General features: G+C 41.8%; 1 protein-coding gene across 2 annotated transcripts in view; it reads left to right on the top strand.

Moving 5' to 3' along the window:
* LOC138303675 (alpha-2-macroglobulin-like protein 1) overlaps positions 1–21,743 on the top strand; it is a 599,538-nt gene that overhangs the window by 248,040 nt on the left and 329,755 nt on the right. For both annotated transcript variants that reach the window (XM_069242992.1, XM_069242993.1), the window contains exons 13-15: positions 4,044–4,107; positions 17,012–17,157; positions 18,205–18,354. In XM_069242992.1, the coding sequence (XP_069099093.1) occupies positions 4,044–4,107; positions 17,012–17,157; positions 18,205–18,354 (360 nt within the window). The remainder of the gene's footprint in view (positions 1–4,043; positions 4,108–17,011; positions 17,158–18,204; positions 18,355–21,743) is intronic.

The following is a 21,743-nucleotide window of genomic DNA, read 5'->3' as shown; positions in this document are numbered from 1 at the left end:
TGCATGGACAAAATGGCTGGCAGCCACATGGTCAAACAACAAGGAGCAAGGAGGCAGAGCAAACAAAGAACACATGCAAGCCTATGGCAAAGGGATATTGGCTGGATGGACAAAATGCCAGGCAGCCACATGGGTAAACAACAGCAACAATGAGCAAGGAGGCATGGGAAACAAAGAAAGAACACATGCAAGCCTATGGGAAAGGGACACTGGCTGCATGCACAAAGTATCTTCCAGCCATATGGTCAAACAGCAACAACAAGGAGGCATGGGGAACAAAGAAAGAACATATGGAAGTCTATGGCAAAGGAACTCTGACTGCATGCACAGAATGTATGCCAGACACATGGTCAAACATCAAGGAGCAAGGAGGCATGGCAAACAAAGAACACATGCAAGCCTATGACAGAGTGATACTGGCTGGATGGAAAAAATGGCTGCCAGCCACATGGGTAAACAAAAACAAGGGGCAAGAAGGCGTGGCAAGCAAAGAAAGAAGACATGCAAGCCTATGGCAAAGGAACACTGACTGCATTCACAAAATGGCCGCCAGCCACATGGTCAAACAACAAGGAGCAAGGAGGCATGGCAAACAAAGAAACCATGAAAGCCTATGGCAAAGGGATACTGGCTGGATGGACAAAATGGCTGCCAGCCACATGGTTAAACAATAACAACAATGAGCAAGGAGACATGGGAAACAAATAAAGAACGCATGCAAGCCTATGGGAAAGGAACACTGTCTGCATGCACAAAATGTCTGCCAGCCACATGGTCAAACAGCAACAACAATGAGGCATGGGGAACAAAGAAAGAGCACATGCAAGCCTATGGCAAAGGAACACTGACTGCATCCACAAAATGGCTGACATTCACATGGTCAAACAACAAGGAGAAAGGACGCATGGCAAACAAAGAACATATGCAAGCCTAATGCAAAAGGATACTGGCTGGATGGACAAAATGGCTGCCAACCACATGGTCAACCAACAACAAAAACAAGGAGAGGAGGCAAGGCAAACAAAGAAAGAACACATGCAAGCCTATGGCAAATGAACACTGGCTGCATGCACAAAAATGTCTGCCAGCCACATGGTCAAACAACAAGGAGCAAGAAGAACAAAGAAGAACACATGCAAGGATATGGTAAAGACACACTGGCTGAATGGAGAAAATGGCCGCCAGCTACATGGTCAAACAACAACTGTGAACAAGGCAGCATGGAAAACAATGAACACATGCAAGCCTATAGACATAGACTACACAAAATGGCCCTTGGCCACATGGCATGGAGAATAAAGTAAAATGGTGGATAATGACAAACACACACACACACAATGGCCATAAGGAGGCATGGTGGTAACACTAAATAAAACACTAACATTAATTCAGCAATGAAAAACACACAAATTAACTCAGCTATAAAAAATCTCACAACAACAGTACACACATCCTCCTATACCATCAAATATTACCACACAACATATACACTTTTTGCAAAAAAAATGAAATGCAAACAATACCGAAAATGTTTAATTTAATCCAATGTCATCCCTGCCCTAAATGACATTTTCAAAACATATATCACTGAAACTTTTATTTCATGCACTGATGATTACTAGTACTGTGCCTATTGGCTTGATGGCCCTTTGGATATCTAGGCCACATAGTAAAATAATATTGGAAATGTTGCATGTAGGAAAGGTACTGAGCTGTGCAACAATTTTCTTTTACAAAAGATGCAAAATCAATGAAATGCAAAATAAATAATTAGACCCATACTTAAACTCCAATCCACCCACCACTATAAAAAATTTAAAATCACATTAAAGTACAAAGAAATACTGGTGCGTAACCAAGCAAACAAACAACACCCTTATTCAATAGTTTTTGAACTTGTGTGAATTCACAAAAATAAAGTGCTTAATCCAAAGGTATAATCAGGAGACAAAGAGAGTGATCCTTCTACCTCACAATCCAAGTGGAAAGTGACCAGGAGATGGACAAAGCACTGGGAGGAGCCTGCTGCACAGGAACAGGAAGTTAGAGCCTCCAGGGCACTTCCTTTCTGTTTGAAAAAAAGGCTTCTCAATCTAAAAACAACTTAAAGGGTCCATTGGAGAAAAAATCCACTCAAACCCCTCTTTTTAACAACATTTAGACGTATCTGTAGTAGAAAATCTACTCCAGGTGCATTCCCGCTCGCAAGCAGGACTGCTTTTGCTGCAAAGTCTTGCACCCGCAGCCAACAACAGTGTGATTGAATACAAAGTCTTGCACGCACTCGCTAGCAGGACACGAGTATCGTGGCTCCCACAAGAGAACACCAAGGGCAAGATGTATAAAGGTTTTTTGCATTCGCAAATGGTGCGAATGCCCATTTGCGAATGCAAAAAGCCATTTCAGAATGTATGAAAGACATTCTAAATGCAATTTTAAGGAATCGCTAAAATAGTGATTCCTTAAAATTGCGACCCTGTTTAGAGAGTCGCAAATTGCGACTCTCTAAATAAGAAATCACAAATAAGCATTCCTTATTTGCCATTCCTTAGCACATGTATGGAGCAATTCGCAGATATGGGCTAAGAGGCCCATAGGTACGAATGGGGCCGGTATCACAATTTGCGATTTGGTAATAGCATTTGCGATTTTTAAGAAATCGCTATTACCGATTTGCAAATGTGATACATGGCATTTTGCGAGTTGGAAATATCGATTTCTTAAAAATCTCAAATTCCGAATCGCAAAAGGCATTCATGATACATCTGGCCCCAAAACCCAATCTTGCGTGTGCAAACATACTCCTCTCTGCGCCTGAATGCGGAATTGGGGAACTCTGCACTACTCCACGTATCACGTAGTGCCCGAATTCTGCAAATGCCTCCGGCGGCGAGGATTTCTACGCCCGGGCCTACACAAGAGTTTATTGGCTTACAGATAAGTAAAAGCTTAGCTCCTTCCTTCAACAATGGGTGTTATCTAATGCTTCTGGGAGGATTTCTGGAGATGGGCCCTTTTCTTCCACCCATTCATCTGTTAACAACTGGATGACACTAAATACACGAAGGAAAATCTAGCTCAATGCTACAGGGAAGGCAGAGTTGAAATATAGAGATTAAAAAGCAAAGAGAAGATGGACAAGTTGTGTGTGATCCCACACACAATTGGTATGAAGGTGGGTGTACAAGTGATAATGAACCACTTGAAATCTTTCACTCAGAAAAGTTTTGACCTATTGATGAACCATTGCAACTAGATGTAAATCAGACGATCTAAGAGCATTTGTTAGTGATAGTATGTCAAAGGCTGCAAAGAGATCACATTAATTCAGCGACCATGAACACCACTAACCACTGTCATGCACAATACATCCATTAGGAAAGTCACTGCTAGCTCCGTTCAAAGGCTTTCCTCACAAGGGTCCAAGAGAACCTGAAAATCAACACTAACTGTAGTTGTTTCCTTGCTACCTGCTCAAATAATGTAGAGGGGTATTGGAGAAGGGAGAGGAGGCAAATGTTAGCTGTGACTACTGAGCCAATTTATGGTTTCTTTATAGGGGATGAACTGTAGCTGTTTTGAGCTTTCTAAGAACCATTCAAAAATGGCAAGTGGTTTTAATTATGATGGTAATCACAGCATAGTGAATGGCTTGTTAAATAGAAACATGCAGCAGGCTTTGCTGCTCTGGTGTACCTCTGTGAATGAGGAATGGAGAGGCTCTCTTGTTTTCAGGGAAGAGCACAATGGTCCGAAAAGCGAGAAATACATTGAGTGAAGTGTAATTTATGGCATGAGACTCACACTAAATAGATGAAGGCATATTGAACCGCACAGAGTCCTACCCCTTCCCACCCTCTTGGACCACCTCTCATTGTGTTGTCTCTAATTGCTACTGCAGCTTCAGCATTCGGCAGACTATCTCTTCCGAACACAGGACTTTAGAGTACCAGAAACTGATGCAGTAGTGCCAGAATCTTAACATAAATATTAATATTAATACCTTTGATTCTTATATTAACATGTACACTTTTAATCTACAGATAACAGGCAAAGGTGGGATTGTTCAGTATGGCCAATATAAGATCGATACCAGCAAATTCAGTGGTGAGTGTGCACATTCTTTTTCTTTCTTTCAGTTTTCTTTGGGGGTTTACAAGAAGCAAAGTAATCGCCAAAGGGCAGTAGAGAACTTCCCATGCTGTAGGCTTTGTAGCCAACTAATGACAGTACAGAAATATGCGGGTACTTGTTATATGTGAACTGAGGTCATCAAGGCCCACACTTACTAAATCCTCCAGCGTTGGATTTTAATATATTCACATGCTTGATTCATTCCGACTTGTCAGGTTGGAAATATCCTGTAATCCTAAATAGCAGTAACCAGTTTTAAAATGGCTATGAGTCTCAACAACAGTGTTTGTTTAATAGCCAATGCACCACATTTGAAACAATCCAAACTTTAGCCAATAAGGTAGAAGTGTCAGCTCTCCTACTTCCCCTAGAGGCCACCATAGCTCAGATTTCTATTGCATGTTTTGTGTGTGGGGAAGTTCCTATGGGGAGCTCTGTTCTAACCTGTCAACAACCTTATCCTGTCACCATTCTGATCTACCCTGGAAATTAAGCAATCCTGCCTTCAGCTTTCAGAGTAATGTAAGTATATTTTATGGTAAACGTCCTGGATAACCTCCTATTTCTTTGCCAGGGAGACCCCTTCTCTGTACTAACTATCATCAAAACTGAGAGGGAGACAACATTTTCAAATCCTGCTCTACCTGTGGACAAAAAAAGATCTAAACTGATGATCCACATGAGCAATGTATTTATTGCCTTTATCAAGTTCACAAGGCTTCACGTGGTGACATTTGTTAGACTCATCTAAGACCCAGAAGGACAGGGACTGGAGGCTGGCACATGTTTTGAAAGGAAGAATAAATACCCTTTTGCTAAGTGGGATGACCCCTCATCTGGATATGTTTCAGTGAAAGTGCTCTAGGTAACTCTTCCACAAAGGCAGCAAATAAAAAGAAACATGTAGGGTACCCGGAGTTGAATTTATAATCTAAATTACCTCTATAAAACTCCCCAGGAAGGCCAAACTCTAATCTGTGCAAGAAATGGCATGAAAATCCAGTTCCTATGATGTCCTGTCCAAACATCTGTCTTCGGGAATGAAGAAAATCTAGGGCACCCTAATTCTCATCCATGGGACAAGCCTTTATGACCTCTAGTAGATCATTGTCGATTACATCAACAGCACTGTTGACGGCGAAACCATTGTTAATCATGACACCGTCAACAACTACTCTAAAAATGTCCCTCCTTCCACCTTCAGTGACAGCAATGTCAACAACATGATTAACTATTATGGAAAATGGTACCAGGGCACTCCAGAAAGACAGTCCAAATAATATCATCCAAAGTGGAAAAAGAAGTCCAAAGATCAAGCAGAGTTGTTATTCAAACCAGATTAGGCTTTAATTCCTTGTGGAATTCAACAAAACAGTTGTAGGTGTACATGTTCCACAAACAGCCAACATGTGTTTCGTCCAAGGGACTTTTTCAAGGCGACTACGTGCTTGTATGGGAATTCATAAGTAAGATACTGCAAAATCAGGTAATCCAGGGTGTCCAGTAGTAATCCAAAATAGGTGTTCAAAACCTATTGTGATGTAGTGAAATCAGGAAATGGTTGTGTAAGAAGTCAAATATCTTGGTCAGGTTATGCAGAGACAGGCCATGATAAGCCCGTCAAGCTGTATCTTTTTAACGATGTGACGTGCTCCAGCGTTTCGGCAAAGTATATGGCGAACATGTACTGAGTACATGTACACCTATGACTGTTTTGTTGAATTACACAAGGAATTAAATAACATAACATGTTCCCACTATTAGCTCTCATTACAGAAGCCAAAAAGGAAAGTGTGACAGTGATGGTCAGGAAAGGAGCAGTATCTTCTGCAGCAATCGTTGATTGCACATTGAATGTTTCCATTGCAGGCATCTGTCAGCTGGCAGGAGCAGTTCTGTTAAGATAACAGGGATCACTAGGATCTGCAGCTTTATGTACAGTGATCCAAACAAAAAACCTTGGTATCCCTTTGAGGGTCTCACCCTTTTTTGAAAATAGATGGATGAAGCTTTACAGAACATTAAGACTTATGCAGACACTAAAGAAAAAATCCCTAGCAGCTCTGCACTTTTCGTGGCTCATGTAGATCCCATGCTTACAAGAGACCTTTCAATCAGTATGATGGTCAAAGTCAGCCATACTACCCACCACAACAAACCAGGTATGATCAGAGATACATATCCAAGTGGAACCAGAAGCAAAGATACTGTGGATTGTCCAGATGAAAGAGCAGTGCTTCTCAATTACACTCGAATGACAAAAAATAGCTTAACTTCCAGCAGGTGCTCACTGACCCACCGTCCAAAAATATCAGGGAGTGTGGGGGGGAATTTTCCTTTTTGCTCCACTTGGGAATCCATAACATTGACTGGAACCAATAGGTGCAGCAGATTGTACACTTTCTACAGAAACCACCTGCCAAATTCATCCCTGATATCCCTACTGACTACACTTGAATTACCCCTTCATACTACATTTGTTCTTTCCAAACCCTACAATATCAGCAGAGAAGCACATTAAACTTGCTAGATATATGCAGACGTATTAGATTTTATATTGACAAAACAAAGGAAATATGTTTAACAGACCAACTGTTTGTGTCCTTTGGACAGCCAGGAAGGTGTTGGATCTCAATCTGCATGACTTTCTGCCACAGCAAAGTCAAGCATCTGCTCCAAGAAAGAGTGATAGGTAATTACACTACGAGCATTGCTACGACTGCTGCACTGAATGGTGGTATATTCTAGAGATGCACGCACATGTTCATTTTGCACTACTGCCTCAATGTGAACACAGAAGCCAACTTAGAAACAGGACAAGCAGTCCAATGGATCTGTCTCAGTAAAGGTGAGCCTGATTCCTGCTTTTTGATGTTTATTATAGTTGCGTTGTACTGTTTACTATACTGATCTAAGCATGTGAAAATATGAAAGATCCAGTCCTGGAGAACAAATCAGTCACTTACCTGTAACTCCAGTTCTCCAGCCTTGGTTATTGTCATATATTCACGAGACTCTCCCTCCTTACAGGGTCAGAATGATATTTATTATATACTCTATTCATATAATATTTGAGGTATGGTAGTCTCTAGGGGGAGATTGAGAGCTTGTGCTTCCACTGGCTGAAGTTCAGATTGTGTTTTGTGGTGGTGATGTGGATGTGCACTAACCAAACACTGTTATTGAAGTCGATGGTCATTTTAACACTCTTTACTGCCATTTAAGAGTTCCTGGGGTTCCCAGTGTAGAAAAGTACCCTCTTTTTGCCATGGTTACCCCCATTTTCTGCCTGATGTCAGTGTGCTTGTCTGTGTTCACTGGGATCCTGCTAACCAGGACCCCAGGGATTATGCTCTCTCTCCTCTAAATGTTGTCACTGCATACTGGTAACCCAGTATTTCACCCAAAATTGGCATACTGGTGCCCCCTTATAAGTTCCTAGTATATGGTATCTAGGTACCAAGGGCATTAGGGTTCCAGGGGATCCCTATGGGATGCAGCATTTCTTTGCCACCTATAGGGAGCCCATGCAAAGGCTTCTGCAGCACTGCCATTGAAGTCTGTGTGAAAATGTGCATACGCCCTTTCATTGCCATTTACACTGCACCAGGTCACTTATAAGTCACCCCTATAGCAGGCCCTTCAGCGCTAAAGGCGGAGTGCACAGTACCTGTGTGTAAGGGCACCCCTGCACTAGCAGAGGAGCTCCGAAGACCTCCAGGACCATTTTCCTGGACTTCGTGAGGGTGGAGATGCCATTTTATGTGTGTACTGGACATAGGTCACTACCGATGTCCAGCTACATAATGGTAACTCCGAACATAGGTATGTTTGGTATCAAACATGTTGGAATCATACCCCAATGCTTTTGCAGCATTTGGGTGAATGATTCCATACATTCTGGGGGCTTCTCAGAGGACCCCCAGTATTGCCATTCCAGCCTTCTGAGGTTTTCCAGTCAGCCCCAGCTGCTGCCACCTCTCAGACAGGTTGCTGACCCCCTATTGCTTGAGCAGATCAAGCCCAGGAATGCAGAACAAAGGATTTCCTTTGGGAGAGTGGTGTTACACCCTCTACCTTTGGAAATAGTGTTACAGGGTTGGGTGGGGTAGCTTCCCCAAGCCACTGGAAATGCTTTGAAGGGCACAGATGGTGCCTTCCTTGCATAATCCAGTCTACACTGGTTCAGGGACCCCCAGAACCTGCTCTGGAGCAAAACTGGACAAAGGAAAGGGGAGTGAGCACTCCTCTATCCATCACCACCCCAGGGGTGGTGTTCAGAGCTCCTCCAGAGGGTCTCTATGTTTTGGCATCTTGGATTCCAAGTTGGCAGGGCACTCTGGGAGAATCTGAGTGGCCAGTACCAGCAGGTGACATCAAAGCCCTCCCCTGATAGGTGCTTACCTGTTTAGCTGACCAGTCCCCCTTTCAGGGCTATTTAGGGTCTCTCTGTTGGGTGTTTTTTCAGATTTGGATTGCAAGACTCCAACAGGAATCCTCTGCATCCTTTACTTCACATTCTTACCAAAGAAACTGCATCTGGACTTTTCAGGAACTCAACAAACTGCAACACAGAAGCAAAGACAACTTCTGCAACATTGTATCTTCAGCTCCTGCCAGCAACTGCAACTGTTTCCCAGTCGTGCATCCTCAGAGGACAGCCTGTCTTTAGCCTTTCCCCTCTCCTGACGAGTTGCATGGATCCTGTATCATGGGTGGTGGATTGAAGTGGTCCCGACGGGGCTGACATCCTACTGTCCAACGTTGGTGGAGGTAAGAGCTTGCCTCCCCACGCAAGACAGAACCCCGTGCACTGCGTGTTTTGCAGTTGCCAAAGCTTGTTGGCATTATTCCAAGAAGTTCTTCATGCACCATGTTGCTCCAGCCTCCAGCAGTCCTTTCTGCGCCACAGAGCTTCCAGCGTGGTTCTCCGGCGGCATAAGATCCTTTGTTGTAGTGCTGCGTGGCCCTCCATTTGCACCTTCTTTGTCCCCATGCTGTGGGACTCCTGTGCATGCTGCCCGGTCTTCTGAGGGCTCTCTGGGTTGTTGGGAGGCCCCTCTGGCTCCCCCTTCTGGGTAGAGTCCACCAAGTCCCTCCTGGTCCTCGGCAGCGCCATTTTCTGCTAACAGCAAGCTTTGCATGTGCCAAGGCTTGTTGGTGGAATCCAGCGACTCAAACCGGACTGCAATCATCCATCTGGCGTGGAACATCATCTGCACCAACCAGGAACCCACATCCCTCTTCTAGGGTGCAGTACTGACTGTTGTTCTTCACCTGTGCTTCTTCGTTCATCCGGCTTAGCAGGGGCTCCTGTTCTCCCTGGACTCCTCTTTACTTCTTGGACTTGTTTCCCCTTGTTTCACAGGTCTTCAGGTCCAGGATTCCACCCTTGATGTCTTGCAGTCTCTTCTGGTTCTTGCATTATCTTCTTTCTAGTGTGCGTGTGTGTTCTAGGAAACTTAGTGTGTTTTACTCCTGCTTTCCTGGGCTCTGGGGTGGGTTCTATTACTTACCTTTGGTGTTTTCTACTACTCCCAGTGCCCCTCTACACACTACACTTGCCTAGGTGGGAAATCGACATTCGCATTCCACTTTCTTAGTATATGATTTGTGTTCCCCCAGGCCCATTTCTAACTATTGTGATTTTCACTATTTGCACTGTTTTCTAACTGTTTTACAGCTATTTTCTGCATACTAGTGTATATAATTTGTGTATTATTTACCTCCTAAGAGAGTATAGTCTCTATGGTATTTTTGGTATTTGTGTCACCAAAATAAAGTACCTTTATTTTTGTAACACTGAATATTTTCTTTCATGTGTGTGAGTACTGTGTGACTATAGTGGTATTGCTTAAGCTTTGCATGTCTCCTAGATAAGCCTTGGCTGCTCGGCTACAGCTACCCATAGAGAGCAAGGCTTCTAGGCACTGCCTACATTTCACTAATAAGGTATAAGGTGTAAGTACCATAGGTACCCACCACACACAAGGCCAGCCTCCTACACCCACCCAGCAAACAGGGAATAATTCAAGCATGTGAATGCATGGAAGATACCAACTATGGCTAACTGGAGATACAGGTAGGTAACTCATTTCTTTTGCACAGGTGCTTAAACAAGGCAATGTGATCCACACAATAGTATCAAAATGCTTACCATTTTAAAAAGGCCCATGAGTGCAGCACTAAATCACATAGCTTTGCATAACCCCCCACACAAGCTTTAGTAAATGTAGGGCTATCTGCCTAACAATTTAGAGAGGGTTAGAACTATTGTGAACCGATATGAGAGAGGAAAGGTATGAGATCAATATTGGTAGGAAGATTGGAAAGAGGCGTGTTTTGCTAACTTTGCTGGAGTACCATAACAACGGAGTAAATCTGAGGTGCAATGGGATCCTTCACATGGTCTCAGACAATTGCACAGATTATTCTTGGTGACTTGTATGTTCTTTATGAGTCCTTTGCATTTGCAGCCTGAGCAGCAGAGTGCTCCTGGATGCACGGTCACTACCAGAACAGTTGAGCTTGGTTAACAATCAGGTAGTAAAGCCTGGTCAATTATCTGCTAGAAAATATAACTTAGTTCAAGCATACATTGACATTATATTCGTATACAAGTGTGCAGCCTATAGAAAATGCTAAATGATCAAATTTCAATTCATTTTCATTTAAAAAAAGAAGCAAGTTACATAAAATTAGTCACTAAACTGAAAAAGTGACCATAGAAAATCTTTTACAAACATTATTTAAAAGGAAAATGAAGTGGAATGAAGGCTAATGCTAGTAAATAAGCTACAAAGAGGACAATATGGAAATAATGGCATTGTGCCTTTAAAGGAGTCTCAGTACATGCTGTATCCCATTATGCCCCACAGGTGCCAGGCCAGTTAATTTTTCTGGCTGCTGTAAACAGGATCCTGAGACACTGAACCATGCCTTTTTGCCTCTAAGAACCATTGGAAATTTTTCGAAAACCCTACTTTGTTGTTTCACTTGACGTCTTTTAAGACATAGGGTATATTTAAATCAATTCCTGACTGAAAATACCTTATTTTCATGTCAGGATGCCTTCACCGTTGAGAAGTGCCCCTCCGTTGGAATGAAGAAGGCCCAGTCAGAACCTCACAGGCTCTGTATTATCAGGCTACCAGAAGAGCATATTCCAGAAACCTGTAGCCACTGTGAGAAGTTATCCAGAAGAACACTTAAGGACACAGAGATCAGACTGTATAAACTCCAGCAGAGAAGACTGGAAGCAGTGGCTAGGTCATCTAAGGGCCTTGCAGAAGGTCATTCTTTGACCATAGTGTGCTCCTATAGCACCAAAGGCTCCCCCAAGGGTAGATCCAGGGAAAAGGGTCATCAGAGGAAAAGACGACTGTCCCAATTGATTTTGAGAAGAATGACATGGAAGTTGGTAACCTACCCACTTGCTCGCCATCATTAGGCATGCTGTTGAGACCCCACTCCGCATCAAAAGAAGCACAACGGTCACCATCAAAACACCTCTCACCCGTCACTTCTGATTCGGACTACTCAAACTGATTCACCTTCGTGGGTCACTCCAGAAGCACTCCTGGCACACATTCCATTGCCAAGTGGTTCAGCATCTCCTCGTTTTTCTCCAACACTGGGTCTTTCATATATTCACAGGCTTGAATAATTCCCGGTCATCAGGCTGGGAATCAAAACTACATTTAAAAAGCAGTAAACAGTGTTAAAATGTCCATAGACCTGAACAACCATGTTTGTTTAGTTGCACATCCACTTCATTTGCAGCAACCTGAGCTTCAGCCAATGAGCTGGAACTGCCAGCTCTCCTTTTCCCCCTAGAGCCCACAATAACACAGATTTCTATTGCATGTCATGAGTGAGGGAGTCCCCAGGCATTGCTTTGATGTAACCTCTAAGTGAACTTAAAATTGTTATTTCATTGGTCTATCCTAGTACTGATCCAGGCCCTGCGTTCGGCTTCTACAGTACTGTAAGTTTTTTTAGGGAATATGTCTATTTCTGGGTGGAGGGAGACTCCTTGGCTCTGTGACCAACTGTCGCTAGTTGTCTCCATGGCTGACATTGAAATATAATCTCTCTTCAAATCCAGTTCAGAAAAAGGTTCACACTGATGATTCGCATTCCCAGTGTATTTATTGTCTTTGACCTCGTCATAAGGATGCTGGCTGTAACATATGCAAAACCTTAAAGTACAGAAAGAGGAGGCTGGCCCTATATTTAGTGGATAAATATAATTTGCCGCTGGAAAGGGGATGCCTCCACTTCAGTGGAAGATTCAGTGAAAACACTTCAATTTCCACAAAAACAGTTCAGAAAGAGGGACTTGTATAGTTTCCAGAATTAGATTTGTTTCATACACTTGGAACCACCTCACATACAACAATTGGAGCTGGTAAACACTTCACTAAAGAAAATTCTCTGTCTGCAAAAATCTGAGCAAAATATCATCATAAAAATGGCCAGTGTTAAAAAAAGCAAGAGATCCTCAGAAGGCTTTCCATTGATGATGACCGCAAAGAAGATCTGATAGATGAAGATACAGTAAGGACAACACCATACATGCCTCCCTTACGAGAGTCATCTATGCGGGTAGTTTCGAGGACGACGATGTGGAGCCCTTTGACATAGAATCTGTTGATGACAAGATCTTAAACAACACTGTCATCCACACTGTTGAAACAGTCAATGAGAAGACCGTCAACACCTTTGACAATGACATCCTCAACAATACCATTGACTGCAACTCAGTCGAGAATGACACCGTGACAACAGTCATTGCTGATTAAAGGAGACCACATCTCTGCAGTTTCAAATTTTGGAGTCAGAAAAAGAAGACTGATGTGGGTGGCCTTGCTTTACAGACTGCGTAGAGTGCAACATAATTGGATGAGTGCTTTGTTGTGGACTTTGAGGATGACCACAAATATGAATACCAGCATGATTTTGATCCTCATGTTTCACACTCATATGGTCCTCCTTGGTACAGTAGAGAGCCACAGGTGGTCCAAGTTCCCATAGCGTGTATGTCTACATTGCAACAAATAATGGAAACTTTTCAAAAAATTGCTATCACAGCATCCTGCAGGTCACCTTCAACAAATTACTATACCTGCTGCACCCCTTCCCTTTGCCATCTACATTCTTTACTTTCACCTCCACTGCCTCTCCCACCTCCAAGGAACCATCTCCCAAACCAAAATCAATAGACTGCTTGTCCCTCAACTCATGAGGATATAGAGGATGACGAAGATACTTATAAGTATATGGCCCTGATTGAAAGTATATGTGCTATTTGTGGCACCTGAGAAATTATGATATAATGGGATACGTCATTTATGGGGTACAGTAATAGCACTTATCATGAGTTTCTGGGGAATAACATGCAAAATGTGGTGTATAATGTACTAAAATCTTCATGCTACTGTAAATACAGTATAATTTTCCGCTGTTAAAGTTTGGCAGGTTTAATCTGCCAAAATTTAAAGAAGGATATTTAATGATCTCATAATTATTGGTTGTATTAAATACAACTAAGCATAATTCTGAATCCTGCAGAAACAGGAATTTAGGCAGGGGTTAGAACACAACTACCCACTGGTAATCAGGCCCTACATATTCAGATATAAATGAGGAGGAAGGGGAACCTCCAAAAGGAGATGACAGAGGTACTACTGAAGGAAATTATTTCATCTCTCAAAAGGAAGGTAACAACCTATCCAATCCACTGGATCCATAAGATGATAGATCATGCTTTCATTTCACAATCCAAAGGGCTGCCAAGAAGTTCAACCTGCCAATGGCATCAGAGAACAGCAATGTTCCTTTTATGGCTTTAAGGAACAGCTGCAAAAATCTATAAGATCCATACCAATCTTCAATTTGGTTTGGTCCAAAGAACTAAAACTAATGATGACACCTGTCACCATTTCAGCGATGAGGCCACACCTAGAGAAAAAGCACTGGGCCCCAGAATCAGCACCAATTTGCCTTACTGGTCACACAAAGCCATACTCAGTGATAACATCAGCTGCTCAGAAAAGGTCTAAGAACCCTATTAGTCTATACTCTGGTCCTTCAGACAGGGATAGTAGATGTATTGATAATTTGGGCTGACAAATTAGTGCAATTTTGGGGTGTTAGATGTGACATGACATTTTTCCATTGCTTGACCTTAACCCAGAGGACAAAAAAAGAAACTGCTAAGGCTATTCTCAATAAATGTCCTGGGGATTCCCACTCTGATGACAGGGAATTATTCAAGCATGTGAATGTATGAAAGATCATGAAGTTGGAGAACTGGAATTTAGGCATGTAACTCATTTCTTCACCAGGCACACCAGCCAATACTGTGCCTTTATCATCTCCTAAGCTCCTGCCTTCATCCCCCCCTCTGCTCCTAAGAGACCCCAGAGAGCAAGAGGAATCTATATTTGCCTACTTCTCTGCCTTGAATTCCGCAAAGATAAAGAAGTTCAAAAGGCAACATTGCTCATGCTCTAGATCAAGAGCTAGATCTAGAAAATCAAGTAGGGGAGCACTCATCTCATACATGATCCTCATGATCCAGCAGAAGATCTAATAGGAGATCATGCTCTCCCCATAAAAAACTATCTGCATTGTGGAGAACCACTACCTGTTAATCTATCAGAAACTACTCACTTTCTCCAAAAGATTTGCCCCCAGCACGAGTCTCACCAATTAATGAACTTACAACCTTTAATGATGTGTTGGTTAGACAAATGGTGAAATTGAACATTACGATGGCCACTCCTACCACTTCAACATCTGTCATTTTCTAGATCCTGCATCAGAAGATGTAATTAAAACCTCTTCTTCTGGTTCCTGGTCTGCCTGAACTTGCCATAATATTGGCAGTATCAAGGCTCCTGAAAAAGTACAAGTCACCGGATCTATTTCTTATAGCTGACCCTTCTCTGTGAAAGGAGAGTGAATAGACAGCTCCCCTGGGTGAAGGTTGGAGTTTTGAGGAGACAGCTGATTTGACTGATATTAAGGGATGGGAGGGAGATACATATGAGGAGAGAGGTGAATGATAGTAGGGTAGTATTGGAGAGTGTTGGATGGTGCTTGAGGATTGCTTTGTCAAGTGTTTGAAGGAATACTAAGTCATGCAGTATGCTGGGATAGTATCTACATTTCTGTTACATGGGTGGTGGAGTTGTCAATGTGATAATGACTGTTTTGGTTTGATTAATACAATTATCATTAGTGTTGATTGAGTTTTGTAGGGAATGACAAATGGATGCTGGACCAGTATTAGCCTCGTGGATGGTGTCTATGAAGTAGTTAGCCTTGGTCCTAGCAATGCATTGCTCATTTTGATTTAAGCTATTTTGAGGATTGTGATATTTGCTGTAGATTTGGATTCATGCCATGTCCTTTCAAGTTTGTCAATGTTTCTTTTGTCACCATTCAGTTCCTGAATAAACCATGCAACAAATGGGTTTACTCTCTGTTTTTTAAGCATCTCCTGTCTACAGAGCACTGGGCACTATTCAGTGTGGAAAGAAGCGTGTCAGCATCAGAGGTGGCAGCAGGACTGAGTAGGATCTGTATTTGGCCGACATGTCTGATGGGCTACTCTTAAACAAATATGTGGTTGTCACAGATGGTTTGGTTGCCATTTTATAAGCACCTAAAGTAGGCAATATGAGTATGAATTGATCAGTTTCCAATAGCTAGATATTTGCAAGTTAGGGTAGGAAGGATAGAGAATACAATATGAAGGGTGTGTCCTTTGGAATATGCTAAAGCTGTAATATGGGATATCAGTTGACTGAGAAAATGATGTTGAGAAAAGACCATACACAATTACTAGTCTGAGTCCCTGGAAGATTAAACTCTCCGGGTTACTTGTTGTTTGATTAAGAAAAAGGGCCCGATTTAGATATTGGTAGATGCGGTACTCCTTCACAACAGTAACGCATATCACGTCTGCCAAAATCTAAATCCCATAGAACATAATGGGATGTGGATTTTGGCTGACAGGATACCCATCACGGTTGTGACGGAGTAAGCCATCCACCAATATCTAAATCAGGCCCTAAGTCTGAGGGGATGAAATCAGAGAAGTCATTAATGAAGTCTTTGCTGTACACCGCTGGGTGATTGATACAAATTTAAATGGTGGAGCTATTGAGTGTGAGGGTTCATCTGTTATGATGGTGCTGAAAAAAAGCCAAAGAGCGGAAAACCCGTTCATTATGGTGATGCCTCCCCCAGGTTTGTTTGTGTCTGGTTGGTTGATGATGGGACATTTCTCAACTATCATCTCATCTCTCGCCTTGAAGATTCTGTCTTTTGAGATAACGTGGTTTGCGTGATGAGGTTAAGATAAGTATAGCAATGTTGATGATGGAGAAACATGATAGCTACCTACTTTGTCAAGCAGAGAGAACAGAAGCAAGAACCACCACTCAACCAGTCCAAAATGAAACAAACAGGGGAGTTTCTACTTGTGCTGCCCTATGCAGCTTTGGTTTTTCTCTTGGATCCCCAAGGATTGAAGAAGAGATTAGGAAAGAGACATGTGATCCAATGAACCATTTGGGATACTAAGGGGCTGATACTAAGATGGTCACCTCCTAATTACTAGTCATATCATCCCTGAAGTTATGTGGGCAATAGGGACACCTCAAACAGAGTTGGTTTCGATTTTCTTGCAGGGTGGCAATGAATTCAGTGTCAGTAAAATCTCCTTAGAACAGAATAAATTGAAGCTCAGATCTCTCTGCTCCATAATCTTTTACATTTCATAATGGAGACAGTGATGGAAACATATTTTCTGGGTAGAGATGCTTAATGCAACAGGCATGCTGTTTTTTTTTTGTCTTGGCAGCCTTGCAGGGTGTGTTCCCTGTCCGCGTGACCCTCAACTCTGATTTCTCACCCTTCGCCCGGATTTTGGGGTACATCGTGCTCGAGGAAGGGCAGATGGTGGCTGATAAGACTGGGTTTGAAGTGGAAAAATGCTTCAAAAATAAGGTGAGTTGGTTAGGTGTGAGGACTGTGGTGTTGGAGAAAAATACCAGTTGACAAGATTTGAAGATGGTCAAAACAGCTGTCTTCTCTAATGATACAACATTCTCTAATGATATTAGAGGGATGCAAACAGTTATAGTTCATGTATCTGAATATCAAACTGAGGCTTTAATACTCACCTCACCAATGGCAGCAGCCAACTTTACAGTGAGGCAGCTTGGAAGACTCAAGCTGTGCCTGACATCTACGTGCCACTACTCAGCTGCTGTCCTTTTATTCCATGACCTCTGTTTATAGCCTACTTGCCACAAGAAGACGCAGCTTCACCAGAGACTGTCAGATCTCTTCCACAGAGACAAAAAACACAGTGGCTACACTCAGGTGGCAGAAACAGGCCAGCAAATTAATTGGGAGGGAGATTAAAACTTTTTTCACACTCCTTAGAAGTGTCTTTTTTTGTAAAGCACATAACAGCTGATTTCACTTCTCTTCACACATAGGCAATCCTTCCAGGGAAAGGTGGAAGCAACATTTATAGCCACGTGATTCCTCCCCTTTGTTTCCTAGAAATAACCCCAAAGACCAACTTCAAGAAACAACTGATAAATACAGAAAATGGAGAAAAGCATTTACTATGCATGCAACTCCATTCACTTTTTTAAGGACTTAATTAACAAAATGCAGCCATTGTGGCAAAGCTTTGCTCATGGTCTACAAATCTATGTATTAATTTATTTTATTTATAGTGTACTTTAAACCACAAACGAGAACCTATGAAGGGGTGACCTGGCGATGGATTTTAAGCTAACCTATTGCATGAAAAGACATACTTTTAGGCTCCTGTGAAACGTTGCATGGTTGACCTCAGGTCAGCGGGAGTAAGGGAGAAGATTACACAACCTGGGGACCGGATAAGAAAAGGCCCTACCATGCACTCAGGAATCCTATGGCACCAAAAATGAACTCTGTTTTCTACAATGTGGGTGAAAGTGTCCCTCGGAATATCAGGCTTGTCTTTGTTATTGATTAATTTCTCTTGTTTCTCACCAGGTCACTCTTGGGTTCTCGAAGCAGCAGGATCTCCCAGGTGCCAAGATTAAACTCCAGCTTAGTGCAGCTCCTTACTCCCTCTGTTCTGTGAGGGCCGTTGACCTCAGTGTCCTTCTATTGAAGCCTGAACAGGAGATGACCTCATCTAATGTAAGTATTAACCCTGGAAAGTCTGCCACTAGAAAGAAACCTGGTAGTCTCAATGTCTGGATCATTCCATACTTAGTGTGACACATTGGGAGAGCTTTGATACAGACTCATGCTCATGCTGAGGAAGTTAAATGATTTTTATGATAAATGCCCATGGAAGTGTATTGAAGCCTTGTTTAAATGATGGATTTCAATAAGGTAAAAATTGCAGGAGTCCAGAATGGGCATAGGGCCAGATGTACGAAAGGATTCAGCATTTCTTAACAGACTGAATCACAATTTCAGTCCTCTAAGAAATGCTTAATTGCCTTTTCAGATGTGCAAAGGCCTATAGGGAATAGAAAAATGCTATGTACACCCAGTAAAAATCACATTTTGTGATTCCCAATTAGAAAATGGTAAATAGGAATTTCCAATTTGTGATTTCCTAAGCACATGTACAACGCATTTCGTAAACACGAAATGGGAATTTAGGAAATGCTATTACCATTTACTCCAAGTCAATAGTAACTATGTGCAAGTTTAAAAAATGCATTCACAATGCATTTTTAAAAGTGCCAGGTAGCGTGCAAATGCCCTGAGGGCATTTGTGCACTTTACATGTGCACCACTTTTTTGGCAAGGGTGTGGTAGGCCCCTAGGCCTATTTCCTATAAGGAAATCAAATATTTAGAAATGTAAAACCCTTCGTACCTAGGCCGATAGGAACAAATGGTAGAGCATTTCTTAAACTGCGATTTTCTAATAGTGATTACTAGTCTGTAGGAATCGCTATTAGGAAATCTCTATTTTTGTACATTCCATTTTGCATTTCCTAAATAGTGATTTCTTAGGATTCGCTATTTAGGAAATGCGAAATAGGAATTTCGCACATCTGGCCTATAGTGTTTTAGTGGGTTTCCATATAGATGTATGGATGACTGACATCTATGCTGTAGATGGGGCTGGAGGAATACTATGGTTTCCACAGAATTGGAAAGATTGTAATGCTACAAATGAAAGTGGTACTGTGGTGCTATATGGGTTTCCATGGAGATGTATTGATGCCTAACTTTTATATTGGATTTCAATGAGGTAAAAGATTGCATCAGCCCAAAATAAATGTCGGGCCTGATTACGAGTCAGTCTTTTTTTTCTGACTTGTCTGTAAACTTCTGTTAATGTGCAGGTCAGTATCACAAGTTGTGTGTTATTTGAGTCATCTGATAATTATCGAATGTGTCAAATACTTCAACATTCATTAAATTTCAAAAGTTAACTGAGAAAAACCATATGGTAATTACCATATCTTGCAGATTTTGGTGAGTTAAACGCCAACATGTGCATGTTATTCCTCACAATCTCATTATAGGTGCTATTTATCACACCCCAAAAATAATGAGCCCCATGGTATCATTCAGTGTCAATAATAACTTTATATAGTTGTTTCCAACTGTAAAGTGCGTTAGTACCATTTGTACAAGAAGCCATTTCACCCACCATATCATACAGTATTGCATCGGAAGCAGCTTAGAAAAAAGTCACAGCTATGACAAAAGCGGTTGCCTTCAACCCCTAAGTGCATCATTTAATCATGGTTAAAATCACTGTTACAGTCAAATTTTGTATCTTCTGTAAAGTGCATACATAAAAGATGTGAACAAATTTAAGATTACAAATTAAAACCTATCAATACAATCACAAGACTATCTTAAAATACAATTGTTTTAAAATGAACTGTTGACAGGGCGCATCAAGAAAAAGGTTCATGGTACCATTATTTATCAGTTACGATAAATAGCACCTTTACTTGTAATCAGGCCCTTTGGTGTTTCGGTACATTTTACTATGAATATATGAATAACTAAACTCTACGCTTTAGAAGGTGCAGGAGGAATTACATGGTTTCATTTGATTTACAAAGACTGTAACGTTTTGAAATAGAAGTGGTACTATGTTGATGGGATCGGTTTCCAGGAAGATGTACAATCTTCCTGTGAGAGGCGGGGTGTGGGTGTTGCACTGGAGCATCTGTGGATATTGATTATTTTTTGTTCTGGACAAGATGCTAATATGTATATTAATTACAGCTCTCCAACACAAGTATGTACTGTAGAGGTAGTGTAGGTCACCATGGCACTGTGAGAAGGATTTACAACTATTCTGGAGAAGGTGCTGAATAGCAGAGATGAAGAAGGTATGCAATTGTGTTAAGTAAAACATTGCAAAGGTGCATAGCCTCTTGAGGGGTATTGTGCAATGTATCAGTGGTATCTATGCTAAAAAAACATTTATTTAAGTATGGCATGAATAAAAGTTACCAATGTAAAGGTTGAGTGTGGTGGTTTGATGTGAGGGCTATCAGCGTGTCATTGTGGATGATACTCATACAACCTGCTAGGCTGGTATTAGGTTAAGGGAAGAAATGGTTTGTGTGGTGAGGTGAGGATGAGCATAGAACGTCCCAACAGAATGTATAAATAGAAAACATTGAGCCGGTCTCAAACCACTCTTTTCTCTTCAACATTCTTTAAACATCTATAGTTGATCAATTCTAACAAAAAGTACCTGGACAAGTGCTACCTCGTTGAAACAAAAGCTGTTCAGTTGACCTCAATTTTCTATTCCTGACATATAATGGTAACTGTTATATTTATGGTTACATGTCGAGCTGCTACATTAGTAGGCCACATCAAGGTTCTTTCCAAGTCATGTCATGATTATGCAGCAGTCACGTCATGATATCGTAACATTGCAAAGAAATTCTGCTTATCTTCCTCTTCACCCATCTCATATGGCACACTTTACATTGCTATGGTAACAAATCCATCAGCTTGTGATACTTGATGAGGATGGTACCTGAATGTATCTGTCAGTGATGACCACAAGGGTCTCAGATTTCAACGTGAATCACTCAGACATTGATGCAAGAGTTGAACAAGTTTTCCTAATATTCAAGCACAAAGTACAACAGAGCCAATCCGGCACTTTTGGTTTCCCATTCAAAGAAACAATTACTGCTACATTAGGCATAGACCATTCTAGAACTGCTGTTGCTTTTGTTTTATCAGTGACAATGGTTTGGTCCATTTACCTAATCTGCACATGATAACTGCATTTTTGGAACCTGACCTATAGTCAGTGTTACAGGACCCATCATAACTGCCCTCTTGGACTTCTGCTGCAACCCTTCGGCCAATCACCCCTGATGTAGCTTTTGCTCTGCACAGATCTACATAGGCTGCTCCACCCCCGCCATTCATTGCTCTAATCACACACATATGCACTGACCCTCCATTGCCCTCACTTGTTACACCATCACTATCTCTGTTTTACACCACATTTTTGTTCATATCCAGGTTTGTGCTGTATACGTCTGCACACAAAGAAATATAATTTCTTTAACATGC

Source organism: Pleurodeles waltl, chromosome 7 (assembly GCF_031143425.1).
Source record: "Pleurodeles waltl isolate 20211129_DDA chromosome 7, aPleWal1.hap1.20221129, whole genome shotgun sequence".
NCBI classification, from domain to species: domain Eukaryota; kingdom Metazoa; phylum Chordata; class Amphibia; order Caudata; family Salamandridae; genus Pleurodeles; species Pleurodeles waltl.
Note: the sequence above shows the minus strand (reverse complement) of the source record. Positions and strands in the feature narration are given on the sequence as shown.